At 37.6% G+C, this 18,492-nt stretch overlaps 1 protein-coding gene across 1 annotated transcript; it reads right to left on the bottom strand.

Annotated features, from left to right (window-relative positions):
• Positions 1–10,068: 10,068 nt before the first annotated feature.
• On the bottom strand, positions 10,069–12,161 carry LOC108993590 (probable pectinesterase/pectinesterase inhibitor 12). Its single transcript, XM_018968577.2, has 2 exons — positions 11,013–12,161; positions 10,069–10,863 (listed from the first exon to the last, which is right to left on the bottom strand). Exons 1-2 carry the CDS (start codon positions 11,938–11,940, stop codon positions 10,175–10,177), a joined length of 1,617 nt encoding a protein of 538 aa, XP_018824122.1. The 5' UTR covers positions 11,941–12,161; the 3' UTR covers positions 10,069–10,174.
• Between the last annotated feature and the right edge of the window lie 6,331 nt (positions 12,162–18,492).

Genomic DNA, 18,492 nt, shown 5'->3' with positions numbered 1-18,492 from the left:
CTGCTACAGCATCCACAAACATTACCGAATAGTTACCTTCATTTTGTCCCATGTATTTAAGAAAGCAAAATTCTTGAAGCAGATCAAATGCATCCGAGAAAATTCGATTGAATTCTTTTCTCGTGAATGCACTGAGAAATTTAGAAGAAAAAGTTTGGAAATAATAAGCATACATTTTAGACTATTTTTCCAGTTGCATGCATGAAACGATGAAGCATTAAAAATAAAAATGGAAATGCATGGGGCCAGAAATGAGTATGTTTTAGAACAGAAAGAAAGATGCTAAAGCATGATGATTGCGAAGCATGATGATTGACTGCGCCTGTATATATGGGAGGGGGAGCTATTACACAGGGCCACGCATTAGGCCACCGACATACTCTTTGTTAAAGAGTACTACTCCTGGAGAAGTAAGCTGGATGGATATAGATACTTAATGTCCTCGCCTATACAGATGGGAGGGGGAGCTATTACACAGAGCCATGCATTAGGCCACCGACATTCTCATTGTTAAAGAGTACCACTCCTGGAGAAGTAAGCTGGATAGATATAGATACCTAATGTCATATATATTACATTCCGGATAAAGATCATGAGGACAGAGTTTTTGTTTTTTTTATGAAAGGCAATGATTTAACGGAACAGTAGAATTGAGTATATATATATATATTTTATACATTTGGAGAGGAAGGTTTTCAAACTTCAGATCTTTATTATAAAGATCGAAGATTATGTCAATCAGGCTCATGCATTTCACAGTAAAATTGCATACTTTGATGAATGTTAATGGCTGTAAAAGCCTTTGGCTTCGGCTTTAGAATTCTTCTTCTCATGTCGAAAGATTACAGTAAATAAATAAAAATATATATATATATATATTTATATATATTTGGGGCACTCCAATTAAAAGGAACATGCGAAACATTATCATCATCATGATACACATCAAATCATTGCCTTTCTTCAAAACTATATATATATATATATAAATATATAAAATCACTTGAAATTATAGTAATTACTAGAAATTGAGATACCAGCTAGCTAGGTTTAATTTCCTGCATGCATGGATATATATATCTAGCTAGCTATTAAATTTCTTAATTATCAGGGGATGGTCCTGAAGGTATATATCAAACAAAATGAAAAGCTCTTCGGAGTGTTTGAATCAAAATATATGTTGTTTAACTTCTTTCCCATTAGTAATGTGTTTGGTCTGATTTTAATTTTTTGCTTATTCTTTTTCTACTTTTGCTGTTCCTTATACATAACAAATGAATTTGAATTCCCGTGCATGGATGATATAGATAACTCTTGCTAAATGTATTTCGATTAAAATTTAGGATGACTTTTACAGTAGAGTCCACAATTAGATCAGTGTTTGATTATTTATTTTTTTATATTTGATTATCTGTATTTGATTATTTATTATATTGTGTTTAGTGGTCTTTATTACTCAATAATAGATGGAAGAAAATTCCGTGAGTTGTAATGTGGGTACAACCCAGGGGGTGGTGGTGACTCCTCATCTATTCCAGTGAATATGGAGAAGCATGGGACTCTTCCAAGCCCTTCATCCATATATACACAACAGTACCCAACAAGTTTTATTACACTTTTATACAATAAATTCCAAAAAACACCTAATAAGCAATCGGTAGTTTGAAAACACTTTACTAAAATGCAACCTATTAACCACGATAACCCAAAAGCTCGGTGCAATTATTGCGCTAAGCTATACAGTTGTCACTATAAGAATGACAGTTCATCTATGATACACCACCTCCAGAATGCATGTGAAATTTCCTCTCTTAGAGTTAAAAGAGTTGGAAAAATTCAATGCTCTATTGTTAAGAGGGATGCAGAGAGAAGAGTGTGTAGCCCACAAGGATTAGTGAAGTTTGATGTAGAAAAACTTAAGAGTGTCAACCGCTAAGTTTTTTATTAGATGTGAATTACCTTTTAGACTAGTGGATCACGAAGGGTTTGTTGAGTTCGTGGCTAATTTAGAGTCTCAATTTACTTTGTGATCCCAAATCATTTTAAAAATGGATTGTATTAAACTGCATAACGAAGAGAAGATACAACTAAAGAAATTGTTGGATGGTAAAAAAATCTGTCTTACCACCGATACCTGGACGTTGGTGCAAAATATATACTACATGTGCATTACTGCATATTTTATCGATTGCAATTGGAGATTGCATAAAAAAAATACTTAAGTTTTGCCAAATTCCATAGGGGCAAAACTATTGAGAGAATGTTAGACTTGAGATTGTATGAATGGGGTGTTGATAAAATTATGACTATCATAGTTGATTATGCCTGCTCAAATGATGTTGCTATTAATTACATGAGAAGGAGAATACAATACAATGATTATACTATATTGGGTGGTGAATTTCTTCACATGCGGTGTGCCGCCCATATATTGAATTTGACTGTTATGAACAAGTTGAAGGATGTTTATTAATTTGTAACAAAGATTATGGATGTCGTTAGGTGTGTGAAATCTTCGCCGTCAATATTTGCCAAGTTCAAAGCTTGTGCGGCAAAGGAAAAGATTAGTGGGAGGATGATTTTGTTGAATGTTCCTACTAGATGAAATTCCACATATTCGATATTGAGTACCGCAAAAAAATATAAATAAGCATTTGAACAATATGTGTTTGTGGATGAACAATTCGTGAATCCTACTAGTGATGATTAGAAAAATGCATGGATTTTTGTAAAGTTGCTGAAATTTTTTTATGAAATTACATTGAACATTTTCTGGCTCTTTGTATATGATGGCTAATGTTTATTTTGAGCAACTTTGCACAATTGAAGATGCATTAAATTATATGTGCTTGATTAATGATATTATCACTAGTACTATGAGGATAAATATGAGAAATAAGTATGACAAATATTGGGGTAACACAAATAGGTTCAACTTGATGATATATGTTGCTTTTGTGCTCCACAATATAAAATGATGGCAATAAAGTTTTGGTTATAAAAGTGCAAAGGGTATGAGCTGGCGAATAAGATAGATGACTCCTTTTAGGCAGCTTGATCGAGCAGTATAACACATTTCATGTGGCTAGTTGGGGGCATTCTAATGTGGCTCAAGGGAGGCCAAACAGTACTAATACAAATATTGGCAATGAGCCGACACCGCCTCCGACTAAATTTCGGATCATGTTCACCAAATACCTTGAGGAGCAGAGTGTTATGGAGTTTAGATCGAAACTAGAGATGTATTTGTCTGAGGCGTGTGCAAAAGACTCGCTTGGTTTTGATATCTTAGATTGGTGGAGAGTTAATGCTGTCAATTATTCTATGTTTGCTGAGGTAGCACATGTTGTGTTAGCCACCCCCATTTTTACTGTTACCTCGGAGTCCGCATTCAGTATTGGAGGACGCATGTTGGATCATTCATTTGCACCCAAAATTGGTTAAGGATCAAACCAGTCAACATTCGAGAGTTGGAAGAATGCATACAATCGATGGACCTTGAAGATAAGTTTGAAACTTGAAATATTTTTTTTAATATCTATCTAACTCAACTTATTATATATCTAATTCAGTTTTTAATATTTTTTTTAGATGATTATGTTGCTTCATCTTCAATTGAGGCTGCTGTGAGTCACCCTTTCCATTCATGTTGAAAAATTTAGAAGGTAAGAGATTTGTGCATTCTTTCTTATTTTGTTCATCTTTGACGATTCTTTAAGCTATTGTGCAATCTGGTCTTATTCCTGGCTTTAGGTAAAAGCTCAGTTCAATACATATACTTCTGAAATTATCTTGTCATTCCTTTACTTCACACAAGTTCTTTCTTTACATTGCAGCTCCCTGAAATTTCAGGAATCCCTCGGAACAGCCTACCACAACACATGGCTAGAATGAGCATGAGACTGGATCCCATAGCTCTTCGCCAAAGGGGATGACATACCTGGGGATGGCAAATACACTTTATTGTTCATGTAAACTGTGCATAAAATTTTTTTAATGGTGAAAACACAATGTTGTCTTTGCATCCAAACCACAAGAGATTATGATAAGAAAAATTAAATTTTTGCAGCATCAATTGGTCTCTTCCCACGCTGGTAGTTCTGGAAGTAGATATCAACATAATTCTTCATCTTCTTGAATAATCTTGGCATCAGCCTACCATCAGGTTCAATCTCTTTTTCTGGTTCTGGAATATATATAGAACACTGCCAAAGACATCGTCTCTCTTTGTGAGTTTGTCACCACTCTGTGTACTGGGTGGGCTCTTGAATATTCCGTTACTCATTATCTGCATACAATTCAGAACCAGTTAATGTAAGTGAAGTACCGTTTATTCTTAAACCTCTATTCAAGGTTTATGGTCTGTACTTTTCCTCCAAAACCTCTATATATTCTAAGTGACTCATTGGCTGAAAATTGCAATGGTGTGTCTCTCTATGCGTGCGCATGTGTGTGCTTGGTCCCTGCATTTTGTGAATTGTCCCTACTGAAATTAAATGTTTATGAACTCTCTCCAATGGTAATTATAGAATTTATTTTAATTGAAGTTATTCGGCTCCATTCCATTTTAGGCTTATATATATATATATATATATATATATCTTTTTGCATACATACTGAATAGTACTGTTCTCTGTTTGCTACTTAAATATGAATAGATTTATTTGTTCATGAGTCAATTCCTAGTCATTAACTTACCTGTTCATTAAAGAAGAAGTTGGCAATTGATTAAGTAGTGGTATTCACGATTCAGGTGCAAACAGAAAAGTTGGTGCCCATATTGAATATAGGGGTGATACCCGCATGGTGTGGGGCGGGGGGTACCCTCCCCCGCACCCCGCCCCACACCATGCGGAGTTTGGAGGTTTTCCCCCTGCCCCGGTGCCAGGGGGCCGGGGAAAAAATTCAATCCGCCCCGCCCTCCGCCTTTTGACCACATTGTGTTAAAAAAAAAACTTTTTGGTCTAAAAATATTTTTTTAGACCCAAATTATAATATAACTTAAATAATAAATTAAAATTTATGAATATAAAAAAAACTTAAATTCATTAGAGTTAGATTTTGGATTGATTTGGCCTCCTAGGCCAACCTTTATATAGGAGGCCAAGGCAATACAATAATCATCCTTAAACAATCCAATGACTTGAATATAATTTTAAGTCTTTAATAAATTGTATATATCTATATACAATATATTTATATATATATAAATAAAATTTTTTTTATATGTGGAGCGGGGCCAGGGGTGGGGCGGGGCCCCGCTGGGGTCATCCCGCCCCCCGCCCCCACTACGCCCTCTCTATGCGGGGCGGGGGACCCCGCCCCCGCATGGGCGGAGCGGGGTAGCCCGCCCGCCCATACGGAGGCGGGGCGGCCCGCCCCCGCTGCCTCGCCTAATTGAATGTGTGTTTTCTTGGATTTTTCTCCTTAATTTTTTTTCCTTTATCTCGTTCACATTTCTATTCACTGTTTTGTAGGTTTCATTATCCTTTATGCAATTAATGCTAATCTGACTACAAATCAATATATCAATGTGCCCCTAGATTTCTTTGGAAATTAAAATAAGTATTCATAGCATATGTGAGCTATATGTTGAATTTGGTTTTTTTTTTACTTTTGATTTCTAATTTCATTATGTTTGTAATTAGGTAACGTTTAAAAATCCTGATTCAGCTAAGAGAGCTTGTCAAAACCACTATCCTGTGATTGTTAGAAGAAGAGTTAATTGATGGAGAATTTTCTTATTTTTTACAGACAATTTGTTGTGTATTGGAATTTGATTAAAGTAACGTCTATGTTTTGGAATATTCTTAGCAAATTAGTTTAAATAATGTAATATATAGTGGTTTGCATCGTGTATGTCGCATGCATTTTACATGATGAATATTGATTTTTTTATTTTGTTTTTTTGTTTTACATGCATTTAGTTAAAAAGCTAATTAGTTGTTTATAGGCTTATATAGCTTTACCTTTTTTTTTTTTTTTTCTTTACATAAATTCAGTTTTCCATTTTGATATATTTTTAGTTTTATAAAATAGAGGCTTTTAGATAAAAAAAATGCTTTTAGATAAAAAAATGCTTTTCAACACCATGTACTTATTCAAAACAATTAATAATAAATAAGCTTTTGTTAAAAAAAAACCCCGAGTACAGCCTGGAACCTAGATTTTCGGGTTTCAAAAATTCGGATTCATCCGGGTTTTGGCATGGGTCATAACTAGGCTAACCCAGGTTCCCGAGCTGGAATCCGGATGAATAGTCTTAGTTCTTGTTCCCCAACCACAAATTGTAAAACCCATCCCTGTTGTCTTACCAAAGAAGACTTCAACCTACTCTCCCCATTTTGCACCTTCAAATTATCAGACCTCAGTCTATGCAAAGAAACTTTTGAATGTCCAACCACAAAGCACATTGACATAGAGTTAAAATCCCAATTAATGGGACCCAAGGCTTTTAACCATTGAACCCCCAGCACGATGTCAACCACCTAAGGTTAGAACATGAAAATGAATTCTGAACTTCGAGCCCTGAATTTTAATCAATTCTTCACATCTGCCTTGACTCAATTGTCTACCACCATTGCCTATAGCACTAGTGGATCTAGGAAGTTATGTGTACTACTTGAATCTACCAAACTTTTCACTGCAAAACTCCTATTCTTCCAAGTAATTTTATAGCATTATTATTAGAACACCCTGAGATTGCATGAATGGATATTTCCAGCCCTTCATCCTCAACTACTGTCTCTTCCCCATGAAATTAATCTCTTCAATGAACTCTTCAACTTCTGCCTTTTTATTAACATTGTCCTCTACTTGCAATAAGTACACTTTTGGATTCTTATATACATGTGCAGGATTCCATTTTTCATCACAATGGTAGTATAGACATTTCATTCTTTTTTCATCCAGTTGGGAAGAAAAAAAATTTCTTGACTTGTAGAGGTTTCTGCATCCTAGTCCCTTCCACAATTGAGTCAATATTTGCCACACTAGTCCTCCATGGCCTCTTAGCTGCTAATAGATATTCTTCTTGGATTTTTGCTAATCCAAAAGCTCCATTGAGGTTAATAGGATTGAGCATTTTCCATTGAGGTTAATAGGATTGAGCATTTTTACTGGTAATTGAATCTCATCATCTAGGCCACTCAAAAAGCAGCCCGATTTATGCCTCTCGGACAACCTTTTAAGCCTTAAATTGAGCTTTATACACAACCACATATGAGGATTGCTTGAGACGTGTTAAAGCCTCCATTGGGTCATCATAAGTTGTTGGCCCAAATCCTACTTGCAATGCGTTTACAAAGGAATCCCATCCATTTAAAACACCACAGCCTACGACATCTTAATACCATATGAGAGCCTCACCCTCCATATGATATGATGACATTAAAAGCTTCTGACTTAAAGGTGTCTGATGATAATCAAAGTATTGGGTGGCTTTGAAAACCCACCCATATGGATTATTCCCATCGAAATGGGGAAAATCTAACCTCACTCTATGAGGTACAAAGATCCTTTCTTCATTCATACCCAATCTATCATCATAACAACTACCCTACCCCCAGGTGAAACTACATGACGATTTTCTACCAGAGTTTTGATCATATCAGTGAGCATGTCTAAATTGTTAGTCATGCCATGTATAACATTCTAGTGTTCATCCATTGTCTCTATAGAACCTCTTGATTTTTCTGATTGCCCTTCTGATGTAACTTCAACGTAGTGGAACGTGTACCTTTTGCCACTGTAGGATTGACTTCTCTCTGATATCAATTGTGTTAAGGATCCCACTATTGATCCAAAATCCCTAGGAATATTGAATGCTAATTTAATTAAACCTTTAACTCTCAGGATGATAACAAACTTCAACGTAGTGGAACGTATACCTTCTACCATTGTAGGTTGCCTTCAATCTGATACCAATTGCTATGGTTACCCTTCAATTCATATATGGAATCAGAGAACACAAGCAACAACACACAAAATCTCTTAAACACGGAACAAGAACTGAGAAAGAAACCCAAGAATCCAAATCTTGATTGTTGAAAGAGGCTTTCGAGGAACCTCCAACCTCCAAAGAAGAACACTTCAATTATCAAGAATCTGAACACAAGTGATTTACAATGGTTTCAACTTTATACTACTAAGCTACAAATTAAAACACAAAACACATACAAAAATGCATCCTATAATCTCTTCACGTGTAGCTCCTACAACTCGAAATGTCCCGCTTCACTAAATCCCCAAAACGTCCCGTTTCAACTTCCATTCCGTTAAATACCATTGCTTGTCACAAAATGCATTGCTTCATTTAATCCTCCCGAAATACATTGTTTTGCTTATTTCAGTTAAAAACTGTTGCCCATCTCGGCACCATCACAACAGAACTTGATGCCCCTTACAGGGGTGATTGGTCGGCGATTTTTGTAGCTACCCGAGTGGCGTTCCAACTTCCTGAGGTGGTCGATAGTGGACAGAGCAAAACCCACAACTTCAACTTAGTATACCTTATAGAAAGTAAAATAATGCAAGGGTATATGGTGACAATGTCATCGTGGAGGGAGGGAGACATACCGTGGTGTCTTTTGTGATAGTCTCGGTGAGGATTTCTAGAGGGATGGCCTTCTTGACTTGTTGTGTAGGAAATTTGATTTCACGATGGGGGTTCTGGTCGCAAGAATATTGTTGGTTTGATGGAGGAAATATTGTGGGGGGGGAAAAGAGGGTATATACGTGAGGGTTTTGATGTGTAAATCTGTTGGTTACCAATTAGGAAGGTTTTAAAACTAGGAAATCAAAACAGAGTGATATATGGGCAGGTACGTAGAGAGTGGAAGAATTCCACTCAAATAAAATCACAATCTCAAGAAATAACAGATTTGTTTTATAACAACAATAATAATAATAATAATAAGACTAAATCCATAATTTATAACCCGCGTCACACAATTACAACAAAAAATGCAAAAATGACCGCAAAATACTATGAAGATCATTAAAGACCTTAGGGCAAATCTGTTCATCTTATTACATGAATTCTTCCTACTATGTATAGTCTATAATCGCTTTTTTATTATAAGCATACAGAAAATATTAATATCTGTGTTAAAGAAAATGAATATATATATATTATGATGGGAAAAGCTTCTTTGTCGCCCTAGTTTGATCGCCCTAGTTGACCGAGTCTTATATATATATATATATATATATATAGTGATTAAGGAAGTGATTTAAAGTGTAGAGTGTATTTTGTTTTATTTTTTAAAAATATTTAAATATATTAAAAAAATGTGAAAAAAAAGAAAAAAAAAAAAGAAAAAGAAAAAAATGCCTAGACGGCATCGTAGCCTTACCCTATTATGATACACTACCCCTCAACCATAAGGCAGTAATACTATTAATTGCGGGAGTCCAGTCTATAGAGCCCAACTTGCAGATTAAGGCTCCGTTTGAAAGTTAAATTTCTTAGTTTGATCTAATTTTAAATTGAGCTTAATATTTAAATATTTAACTCTTAAATTATTAAACTTATCTTAACTTAAAATTTTTTTACATATAGAATTTATAATCTTTTTTAACTTAACATCTCTTTACACGTGAGATCTACAATCTTTTTCAACTTCTTATAAATACATCTAAACTCATTTTAATATTCACGTATTTATAAACGTATTTTAGGTAGACTTTACAAAACTCATTATATTATTTTAACTCATTACTATTTATAAAGAATTTAATTTATCTCAATTCAACTCGACAGAATGTTGGAATCTTCACTTTGGATATTTTAAAAAGAAGACAAAGATCTGCCATAGTCAACTTGTCCCAACTGTCTCCGCATGCACAGTGCATACTGATACTGACATTTTTTTTTTCTTTTTTCATTTGAAATTACCAGTATATTAACATTAACTAGTTCAGCTGAATCATTTTCATTTTGACCTTTTTTTCCAGATACAACGCATGGATCAGATTCAATTCTTTTTTTACACCCAATTCCTGATCAGGAAGAATTGTATCAGCATGCTTTAAATTAGTAATGCAATAAAACAAATGCAGTACTGCTTTTACAGAACAAGACATTATTATGCATTTGAATCTAAAGACCACGAACTTACTATGGCCACTCAAGTTTTACAAAACAGGGAAGATAAGTACAAAACCTACCAACCTAAATGCCTTGGTCGTAAGGAAACGAGGTGGAATCCAACCAGGCATCACCAGTAATGAACTCCGACACCGTGTAGTTATATGCATCGTAATAATCCATTACATTATAACCCGGCCAACTAATCCGACCGTCCGTTGATGAACCAGGACCGTAATTGTTATACTCCCCGTAATACAACGTGTCCAAGCCTTGACCCCCCGGCCATTGAATCCACCCAGTTGGGTCGATGAAGTCGCCGACGTAGGACTCGAGGTAGACCGTCCGAGAATACACCCTCCATGGCCGCCCGAGGTAGCTCTTGAACCTGCCGGAATTGGAGCTCAAATCATCCGCAGCTAGGATTGAACAGTTCTGTATGGAGATTCCGGTGTCCTCATCTGGGGTGTCGCGAGACTGTGCTGTTATAACCGTGTATTGGTTACGCATTGGCATTCTGGAGATGATGTTACAACCCTGGAAAACCACCGCTGCATTCCCGAATATGAAATCTATTGTCCCTGAAATGTTGCACTCTCGGTAGAACTGTCGGAAGGAATGAACGTATAGTGTGTCCTGGTAACCATCGATGGAGCACCTGTACAAAGCGGCCAAGTCAGCATTTACTCTCAAGGCAACAGCTTGCTGTTTCTCTGGTCCAGCCCTGTTCTCGATCGATATGTCTCGTGCCAGAAATCCATCGCCAGACACACCTGAAATCCATTCAAGTTCCAAGTTAAATGTGGTGTTACGAAAGAGGGTATTTTATAATGTTCTGTCTGTCTGAGAAGATCAAACCCAAAACAATTAGAGTAACGAAGAAGACGAAATTAAATAAAAGCAAATTGAAAGTTTGCAGTACCAAGAGTTGCAGATCCGTAAGTGGTCCAGCCACCGGCCACACTTCTGTCGCCAGTAATGAGAGTGACATCACTTCCATCTCCAAGCAGGACAATGTTGGGCTTGTAAATTGGGATTTCCACATTTTCCTCGTAAGTGCCTCCTTTAACATAGATGATCGTTCTATCGCTGTAACTATTATTTGGGGCAAAGTTGATGGCATCGGTGATTGTGGTGAAGTTTCCTGTTCCATCTGCAGCCACCGTCAGCACCTGCCCCGGATCATATTCTTCATCTGAGCTCTCAAGGATCCGACTGTCTTTCCTTGACAACCATGTTGGAACACCCGTGAGGCGCCGATTGTTGGTGCCCTTTTTATCCCTTTGCCTGGACACAACCGAGAGAGAATTACTCACATGTTTGTAAGTGTTAGTTATGGAGTTCACGAGGATTGGCTTCAAAGAACCCGATGCTGTATCCAGACCTTCCAAGCATGTGTTCTTGTTTGTGAGTGCTGCGCTGAGGTACGCTGATGCATCGGCCAGTTTTCGTTGGTTGGAGGAATTGATTCGGGCCACCGATCTTCGTAAAGAAGACAACGTTATTTGGTGTAGTTCCCGGCAGTCTTTGATGGTTCCTCTTTGTTTCTCGATGATGTTTGATTGTCCGGCAGTAAGAAACAGATTCGAGAGCTTTTCAGACTCGGTTATTGCGGTCTGGAGGGTGTGCAGGAGGAAGTTGAGGATATCTGGACCGATAGTAATCGATATGGAGAGTTTCAATGAATAGAAACAGACATCTGGGTATGGTGTGGTCTTGCAGAAGGATATTACTGTTGATAGCTGGGAATGCAGAGAATTTATGGAAGAAGAGGAAGAGTTCAGAGCCCATGTTCTTGAGAAGATTGCAGAGAGGAGAAGAAACAACTTCAGATTCATGGAGGCAGCCATCGAAGTTACATGAAACAATTCGAAAGACAGAGGCAGAGGTTAAAAAGGAAAATGGCTGATGGCCCTTATTACATAATGCCATTGGGAACGGATGGACTCTCTTATTATCAAGAGTAATACATTATTACATTACACGAACTTTGATGGCAAAGGTTTAGGACAATGACAGTATGGTACTACCCATTTTGTTTTTAATTATATATTCATCTGGGTATATAATATTTGTGTACTTATTTTACACATTTTCCCCCTTTTTTATTCCCTAGAACTTGAAACTTCAATCCACAATCAATGTCACGGTTGAGAACTGTGTAAATGACAGTCAATATATATAAATAAAACATTAATGCTTAAATTAGTCTTTGTGGTTACCATTTAGCGGTTGAGTTGATCACGAGATCGAGAGAGGTGCATGGATGCTCCCGTTACAGAGAATCTTACGGGCATGGCCTCACGGGGCGGTCTAAGTTCAACTTTTAGACTATGAATAAGAGAACTTATGTGGGTATACTTTAACTTACAAGCAATTTTTTTTTTTTCCCTTTTCTTTCTAAACGTAACTTTAGTATAAATGCATTTTACTTTAGGATGTAAACCCGAACTCTATATTAAATCAACTACAAGAGAAATGAGAGAGAACCAACCCAGATAACAAGGCATGACCTCTAGCCAAGTCCAACTAGATCAAAAGAAAGCAAGGTGGTTTAGTGCAAAGGGACTTGGGTTTTCATCGCCAAAACGTAAGATCCAATCCATTGTGCACAAGAGAATTTCAAAACAAGGGTATTCTCAACTTTCATCAACGAACCAATCCATAGTGCAAAGGGTTTTAGAAAATAAGTTCAAATCCACAAATCTAAATGAAAGATTGCTAGAAAAAACTAGAAGGACTTCTCCCCTCTACAAAGTGCACAATTCGTGTTGTTGTGTTTGTGTGGACTGCGCCGAACTGAGGGAAGAGATCCCCTCCATTAGGTAAAATACATACAACAATAAGGAAGTCGGGTAGGCAATGTGCAGCCTGTCATGGAGTAAGGTGAGCAGGACGTTGTAGAGAGTTTGGTAGATGCGGAACAACACAGAGCGATGAAGGATGGTTTGCCTGGTACCAGGCGAGCAAATGATGTGTTGTGACCATAAAAGGGTGAGCAACAGCAAGGAGACGCTTGATGCAAACATGAGAGCTCTTTGAGATAACACATAGGAGCTCATAGGGCGGCAAATGTTGTACCAGAGGCCCATACTCCACTAGAGATGTCATATTTGGAGTAAGCCTATGAAAGAAAGATTATGGATCTGCAGGCTATATTGTCTTACCTAAGAGGTATGACTTAGTGCCACGTGGGAGACCCTTACTAGGGGAAGGATTGCATGATTGGACATAGAGGGAAAATGGACCATTGAGATCGAAGGTCTCTCATTCAAGCATATCAAGAGTTAGAAGAACGTTAGGATTGTGACTAACAGTCCTGCTGTATATAGAGGCTTTGGACAAGAGTCAACATCTCACTTTTGAGATCATAAAGTGTTTACTCTTTCTTCTAGTCGGAGTCATCAAGAAAGCAAGTGATTTCAGTGCCTCAAAAAGGAAGGATCGACACTAGTGCAACTATAGCATTAGAAATACTGTTAAGGTAGGTTAACTCCTAAGATCATACTGGGAACGTGGGGTAAATATTTGTGAGTATGTTCATGGAGGGTGGCTAAGCTAACGCTCCAACAACATTCGTGGATATCAAGAATAGGGTGTTCAGGCCATTCCTAGATACACTTGTGACGGTGTTCATTGGTGATATTCTACTTTACTCCAAGGATATTGAGGGTTATAAGAGTCACCTGAGGTTAGTACTCGGGAACCTAAAGGAACACCGATTGTTCACCAAATTTAGTAAGTGTGAGTTTTGGATGGACGTAGTTAATTTTCTAGATCACAGATATCTAGGGAAGGAGTCATGGTGGATCTAAGTAAGATTCAGGCAGTCGTGCATTGGCAACGTCCCACAACAGTTCACAAAGTTAGGAGTTTCTTGGGACTAGTTGACTATTATAGGAGATTTGTGGAAGGATTCTCTAAACTATCGAGTCCACTCATGGTGTTAACAAGGAAAAACTCCAAGTTCATATGGTCTGAGCCGTGTGAACGAAGTTGGGAAGAACTAAAGAGAAGATTAACCACAACCTCTATATTGGCTCAGCTATAACCCATAAATCATTGGTGGTGTTTAGTGATGCATCAAACTATGGGCCAGGATGTGTTTTGATGCAACAAGGAATGGTAGTTGTAATGACTTGGCCAGAGTTTTTAACCAAAACCTAGCCTAGCAGGAAAAAAAAAAATGGTGCACAACACACTGTTTCAACAAGCCCTTTGCTTCTCTAGATCTCTTTTTGTTTTCTTCTTCCCCTAACCCCCTTACCCTACTCCCTTCTGGTTTATGCAGCCTTGAAACGAGCCCAGCCCCATGCTAATTCTTCCTCTCCAAGTTGCACCTCCACGCCGATAAGTACTCCGGCACCATCCGTCTCTCTCTCTCTAAATCTTTGTTGGCATCTTCCATTCGTACCACCCCGGTGATTAGGGAAGGTTGTTGGATGCAGCACAGGTATGTCTCAGTTCCTCTCTCATTTTTGGTCCAGACCTTTCTCTTCCCTCACTCACTCCCGTTCTCTCTTGGTCTCTCTCTCAACCGAAAGTGCTATCTCCCTCGCACCCTATGCATGTCCTCACTCACTCCGCCACCCTAAGACTCTCTACTTCTTCTCTTTGTCTTTGCCTGAAACTATAAATAGCAGCAACTCCATCGCACCACTGTCGTCCTCCGTGTCATGACACCATTGTCAGTAAGCATGTCTCTCTCCCCCTTCATCCTGCCCATATTTTACTCTCTGAATTTGTGTGTTCTGTTACATGGTTCAAAACATTGCCTGACTGCCACCGGCAACCCCACTACGTGCCACCACAATCATCATCTGTCTTATGCGTTGGGTAAGTTTTAACGAGAAGCTTGGATTATCTATGTTTGTAGTTTTGGAATTTGTGGATTGAGTGATCTCATGGTTTGTGGATACTTTGAGGGTCTCCACTTGTAATGTAGTGGACAAGGGAGGGGATGAATGTAAAAATGTGGGTTGGTGTTCCGATTTGCCGGTGGAATGAAGGTAAATGTGATGTGTTTTGGGATGAGATTTAAGTGAATCCAAGCAGGTTGGGCTAATCTATTGGTTGAATAGTGAAGTTTGGATGTTGTTCCTGGGCCATTATAAAACCGAGGCACCATGATGGGCTATTTGGTATGGGTTATATGGCACTATAGACTTTAGAATTTTATAAGTTAGTACGGTTCTATGTTGGTATGAGATACTAATATGTTAGTGGTTTTGTGTTGTTATTGGTTCTATTTGAGTTCAAAGCTTATATGGTATACTGCAAAAGCCAGGTAAGTGGTGCTCCTATGCTAAACTTTGGCTAAAATTTATTGAAGTTGTTTTTGTGAAAAACCCGCATATTTTGTTATGAAAACAACCTTGGTTATTTTCTGCATTAGTCTATGTATCTGAACTCGAACTCTTAGGTCTGAAATTTTATCATAACTGGTGTAAACATGAGTAAGTTTTGCACTTTGTTTCTCTATTGCATGAAATGTGAGTATGAAGTGTAGAAGTTTTATCTTTTCAGTACTCTATTATGATATGATATTGCATATGAAAACTCTAAGGAATAAGATTCTATTCTACTCTAATTTCTAGCCCTGTCACGACATACAATAGTGGTCTCCGGCCTTGCCACAAGATACAATAGTAGCATATGTTCTAAGTGCAATCACTTTGGCGACAAAGTGATTTATGTTTTGCCTGGCTATTCACATGATGCACAACCTTGCCATGAGGGTAAACATGACCTCTGTTTTGAGTGCATCACTTTGGTAACAAAATAGTGATTTATGTTCTACTTGGCTAACTGCAGACATGCACAACCCTACCACGGGGGAAACATGGCATCTGTTCTGTTTTTGTTTCTAAAGCTATTTAATTATGCTTGTGCTTAAGGCTTTTTCTATATTTTATTATTGTAATGAAATTCTTTTGAAAATACCACTACCATTTTTCTTGATAACTTTTTATTTCTATATTCTATAAGTGGCTTATGTTTACAAACTGATATAAGTTTGTAACTTACTGATTTATTGATAACTCACTTAATTATTTCTATTATTTTTCAGATGGCTTATGGGTTCAAGCTGAGGACTAGGAATAGGAAGCACATATTGGATTAGTTGAGCGTAGAAGAATAAGTGTCTAAAAGGCACAAGTGGGTTATCAGATTGGAATAAGTGCCAAAGTGTACAAGAGACTATTGGAGGATTTTATGTAGGAAATTAGTTACTTTACTTTTGAATAGTATTTTGAGATAATGTTGCATCATTTGAGACTTTGTGGAGTTTTCTTTTATTTTATATATTGGAGGAGTTCATCTACGTCTCCGTGGAGGAACATATATTTTTGGAATAAATTAATTTTACATGTTATAGATTTTTTTCCTGGTCATTCGGAGTTTAAATCTATATTGTTGGGATGTGATTTTAAGAGATAGGAACTAACTCCCTAACCCTCCAGGTACAAGACATTACTTTAGTTGCTTACATGTATAGGCAACTAAAGGATCATGAAAAGAACTACGCTACTCACTATTTGGAACTGACAGGGATAGTATTCACCTTAAAAATATGGCGACATTACTTCTATGGGAAAACTTGTGAGGTCTATACAGACAATAAGATTTTAAGACATCTCTTCACCCAGACAAGCCTCAATATGAGATAGAGTAGATGGTTAGAGATTATAAGCGACTATCTATGTGAAATCAAGTATCATCCTGAGAAGGCCAGTATGGTCGACAATGCCTTAAGTCAGAAGTCTTGAGTGGAGGATGCAAGAGAATCTATGGATGTGGACTCACTCCTCGAAGGACTGAGGAAATTATTGGTAGAAAGCTCACAACAAGTAGTCCTTGCTTCAGTGGAGCAATTAAGGGCAACAGACTACGATGAATAAAAAAACCAACAGAGGAAGGACCCAAAGTTGCTGGAGATCTGGCGTAGGGTTAGAAAAGCGAAGGGACCCTTATATTTTATCCTTGGTGAGTGTAGAATCTTATTTTACAAAGGATGAAGAGTGGTTCCTATGAATTTAGAAAATATGGAAAGAATACTCACCGAAGTACATGCATCGCCATATTTGGTAGACCTAGCAAGCATGAAGATGTACATGGATCTGAAGAAGAATTTTTGGTGGGAAGGAATGAAGTGGGACATCACCCTCTTCATTGAAAGGTATGCCATGTGTAGGCATGTGAAAGTTGAGCATTAAAGACATACTGGGAGTTTACAACCCCTACCCATCCTAGAATGGAAATGGAATGATATAGCTATTGTGGCTCCCTCGATCCATGGTAACATTCCTGGCGAGGATCCACGGTGTTAGGGGTGCCAGCCGATCGACAACACCCCAGATCTTATATGGATTTAGCACATGCCAAGGAAACATATATCAATGGAATAAGTAAAGGGATTAGTTAGAGACTAATACTAAATGTACCAGAGGTTTGTAATAGTAAGAAAATTATCCTTTGTTAGTAATATTCATATGTCATTTTCACTTCTTCCTGAATGGTATTATACATTATCACCAGTTCATCACTTACATCAAAATACAATGAACCGTACATGGTTCATCGCTTAACTAAAACAAACATCTTAACAATTACAAATGACTACAAATTGGAGACAGGTCTTCGTGTCTACAACTCGGGTGGAGCTAGTCCTTCTTGCTCGAGAAAAATTGCTTAGGCTAAATCAACATCCAGATCTAATGCTCTGGTAAAGGAACCACAGGTGGGACCGCCATAATGAGACTTCTAAGATATCCTAGTAGGTTAAAACCCAAGACAAAACTAATAATGAGGGACAATGGTGATGAATATGCATTCATTGTTTCATGTAAATAAATTTGTGAACATAGATTCAAGTTTCAAGTTTGGCGAATAATCACCCTTTGGCAAAAACACATGTATTCATAGTTATGACGAGGAATCACCCTCAGAACAAATCTCAAGTATATAAGCATGGTGAGGAACCACCCTTTGTGCAAATCTCATATATGTATAGTCATTATTAAGGTTAGGAATCACCATTTTATCAATTCACATAAATTCCACAATATCTCATCATAGAATTATCAATGGGAAATCACTCCATCCGTTTGACATAGGGAATCGCTCTACTTGGCTGACGTGGGAGCTCATTCACCAGATCCAATCCATCCAACTAGGGGAATCACTCCACACACACAAGGACACCACGCATGATCAACCCAAGGTCTCTCTATACCCATGTTATCTAGGGGGCCAATACGAAAATGTTCCACCTCGATCATCACAGGAAATCACTTTGTCAGTATGAAACTTGTGGTAACGTGCTGTAGGAATTGCATAGGGATTCCTCAACCCGTCCATGATTACAGACACACGATGAGACTCAATCCTAAAAAATCACA

Source organism: Juglans regia, chromosome 1 (assembly GCF_001411555.2).
Source record: "Juglans regia cultivar Chandler chromosome 1, Walnut 2.0, whole genome shotgun sequence".
Taxonomy (NCBI): Eukaryota; Viridiplantae; Streptophyta; class Magnoliopsida; order Fagales; family Juglandaceae; genus Juglans; species Juglans regia.
This window is presented reverse-complemented; position numbering and strand designations above follow the sequence as displayed.

Bases quoted from the DNA above. Each gene is read 5' to 3' on its own strand.
- LOC108993590 (XM_018968577.2), bottom strand. From the start codon at position 11,940: ATGGCTGCCTCCATGAATCTGAAGTTGTTTCTTCTCCTCTCTGCAATC. The intron at 10,864-11,012 runs GTACTGCAAACT...AATGGATTTCAG, and splicing joins TTACGGATCTGCAACTCTTG to GTGTGTCTGGCGATGGATTT.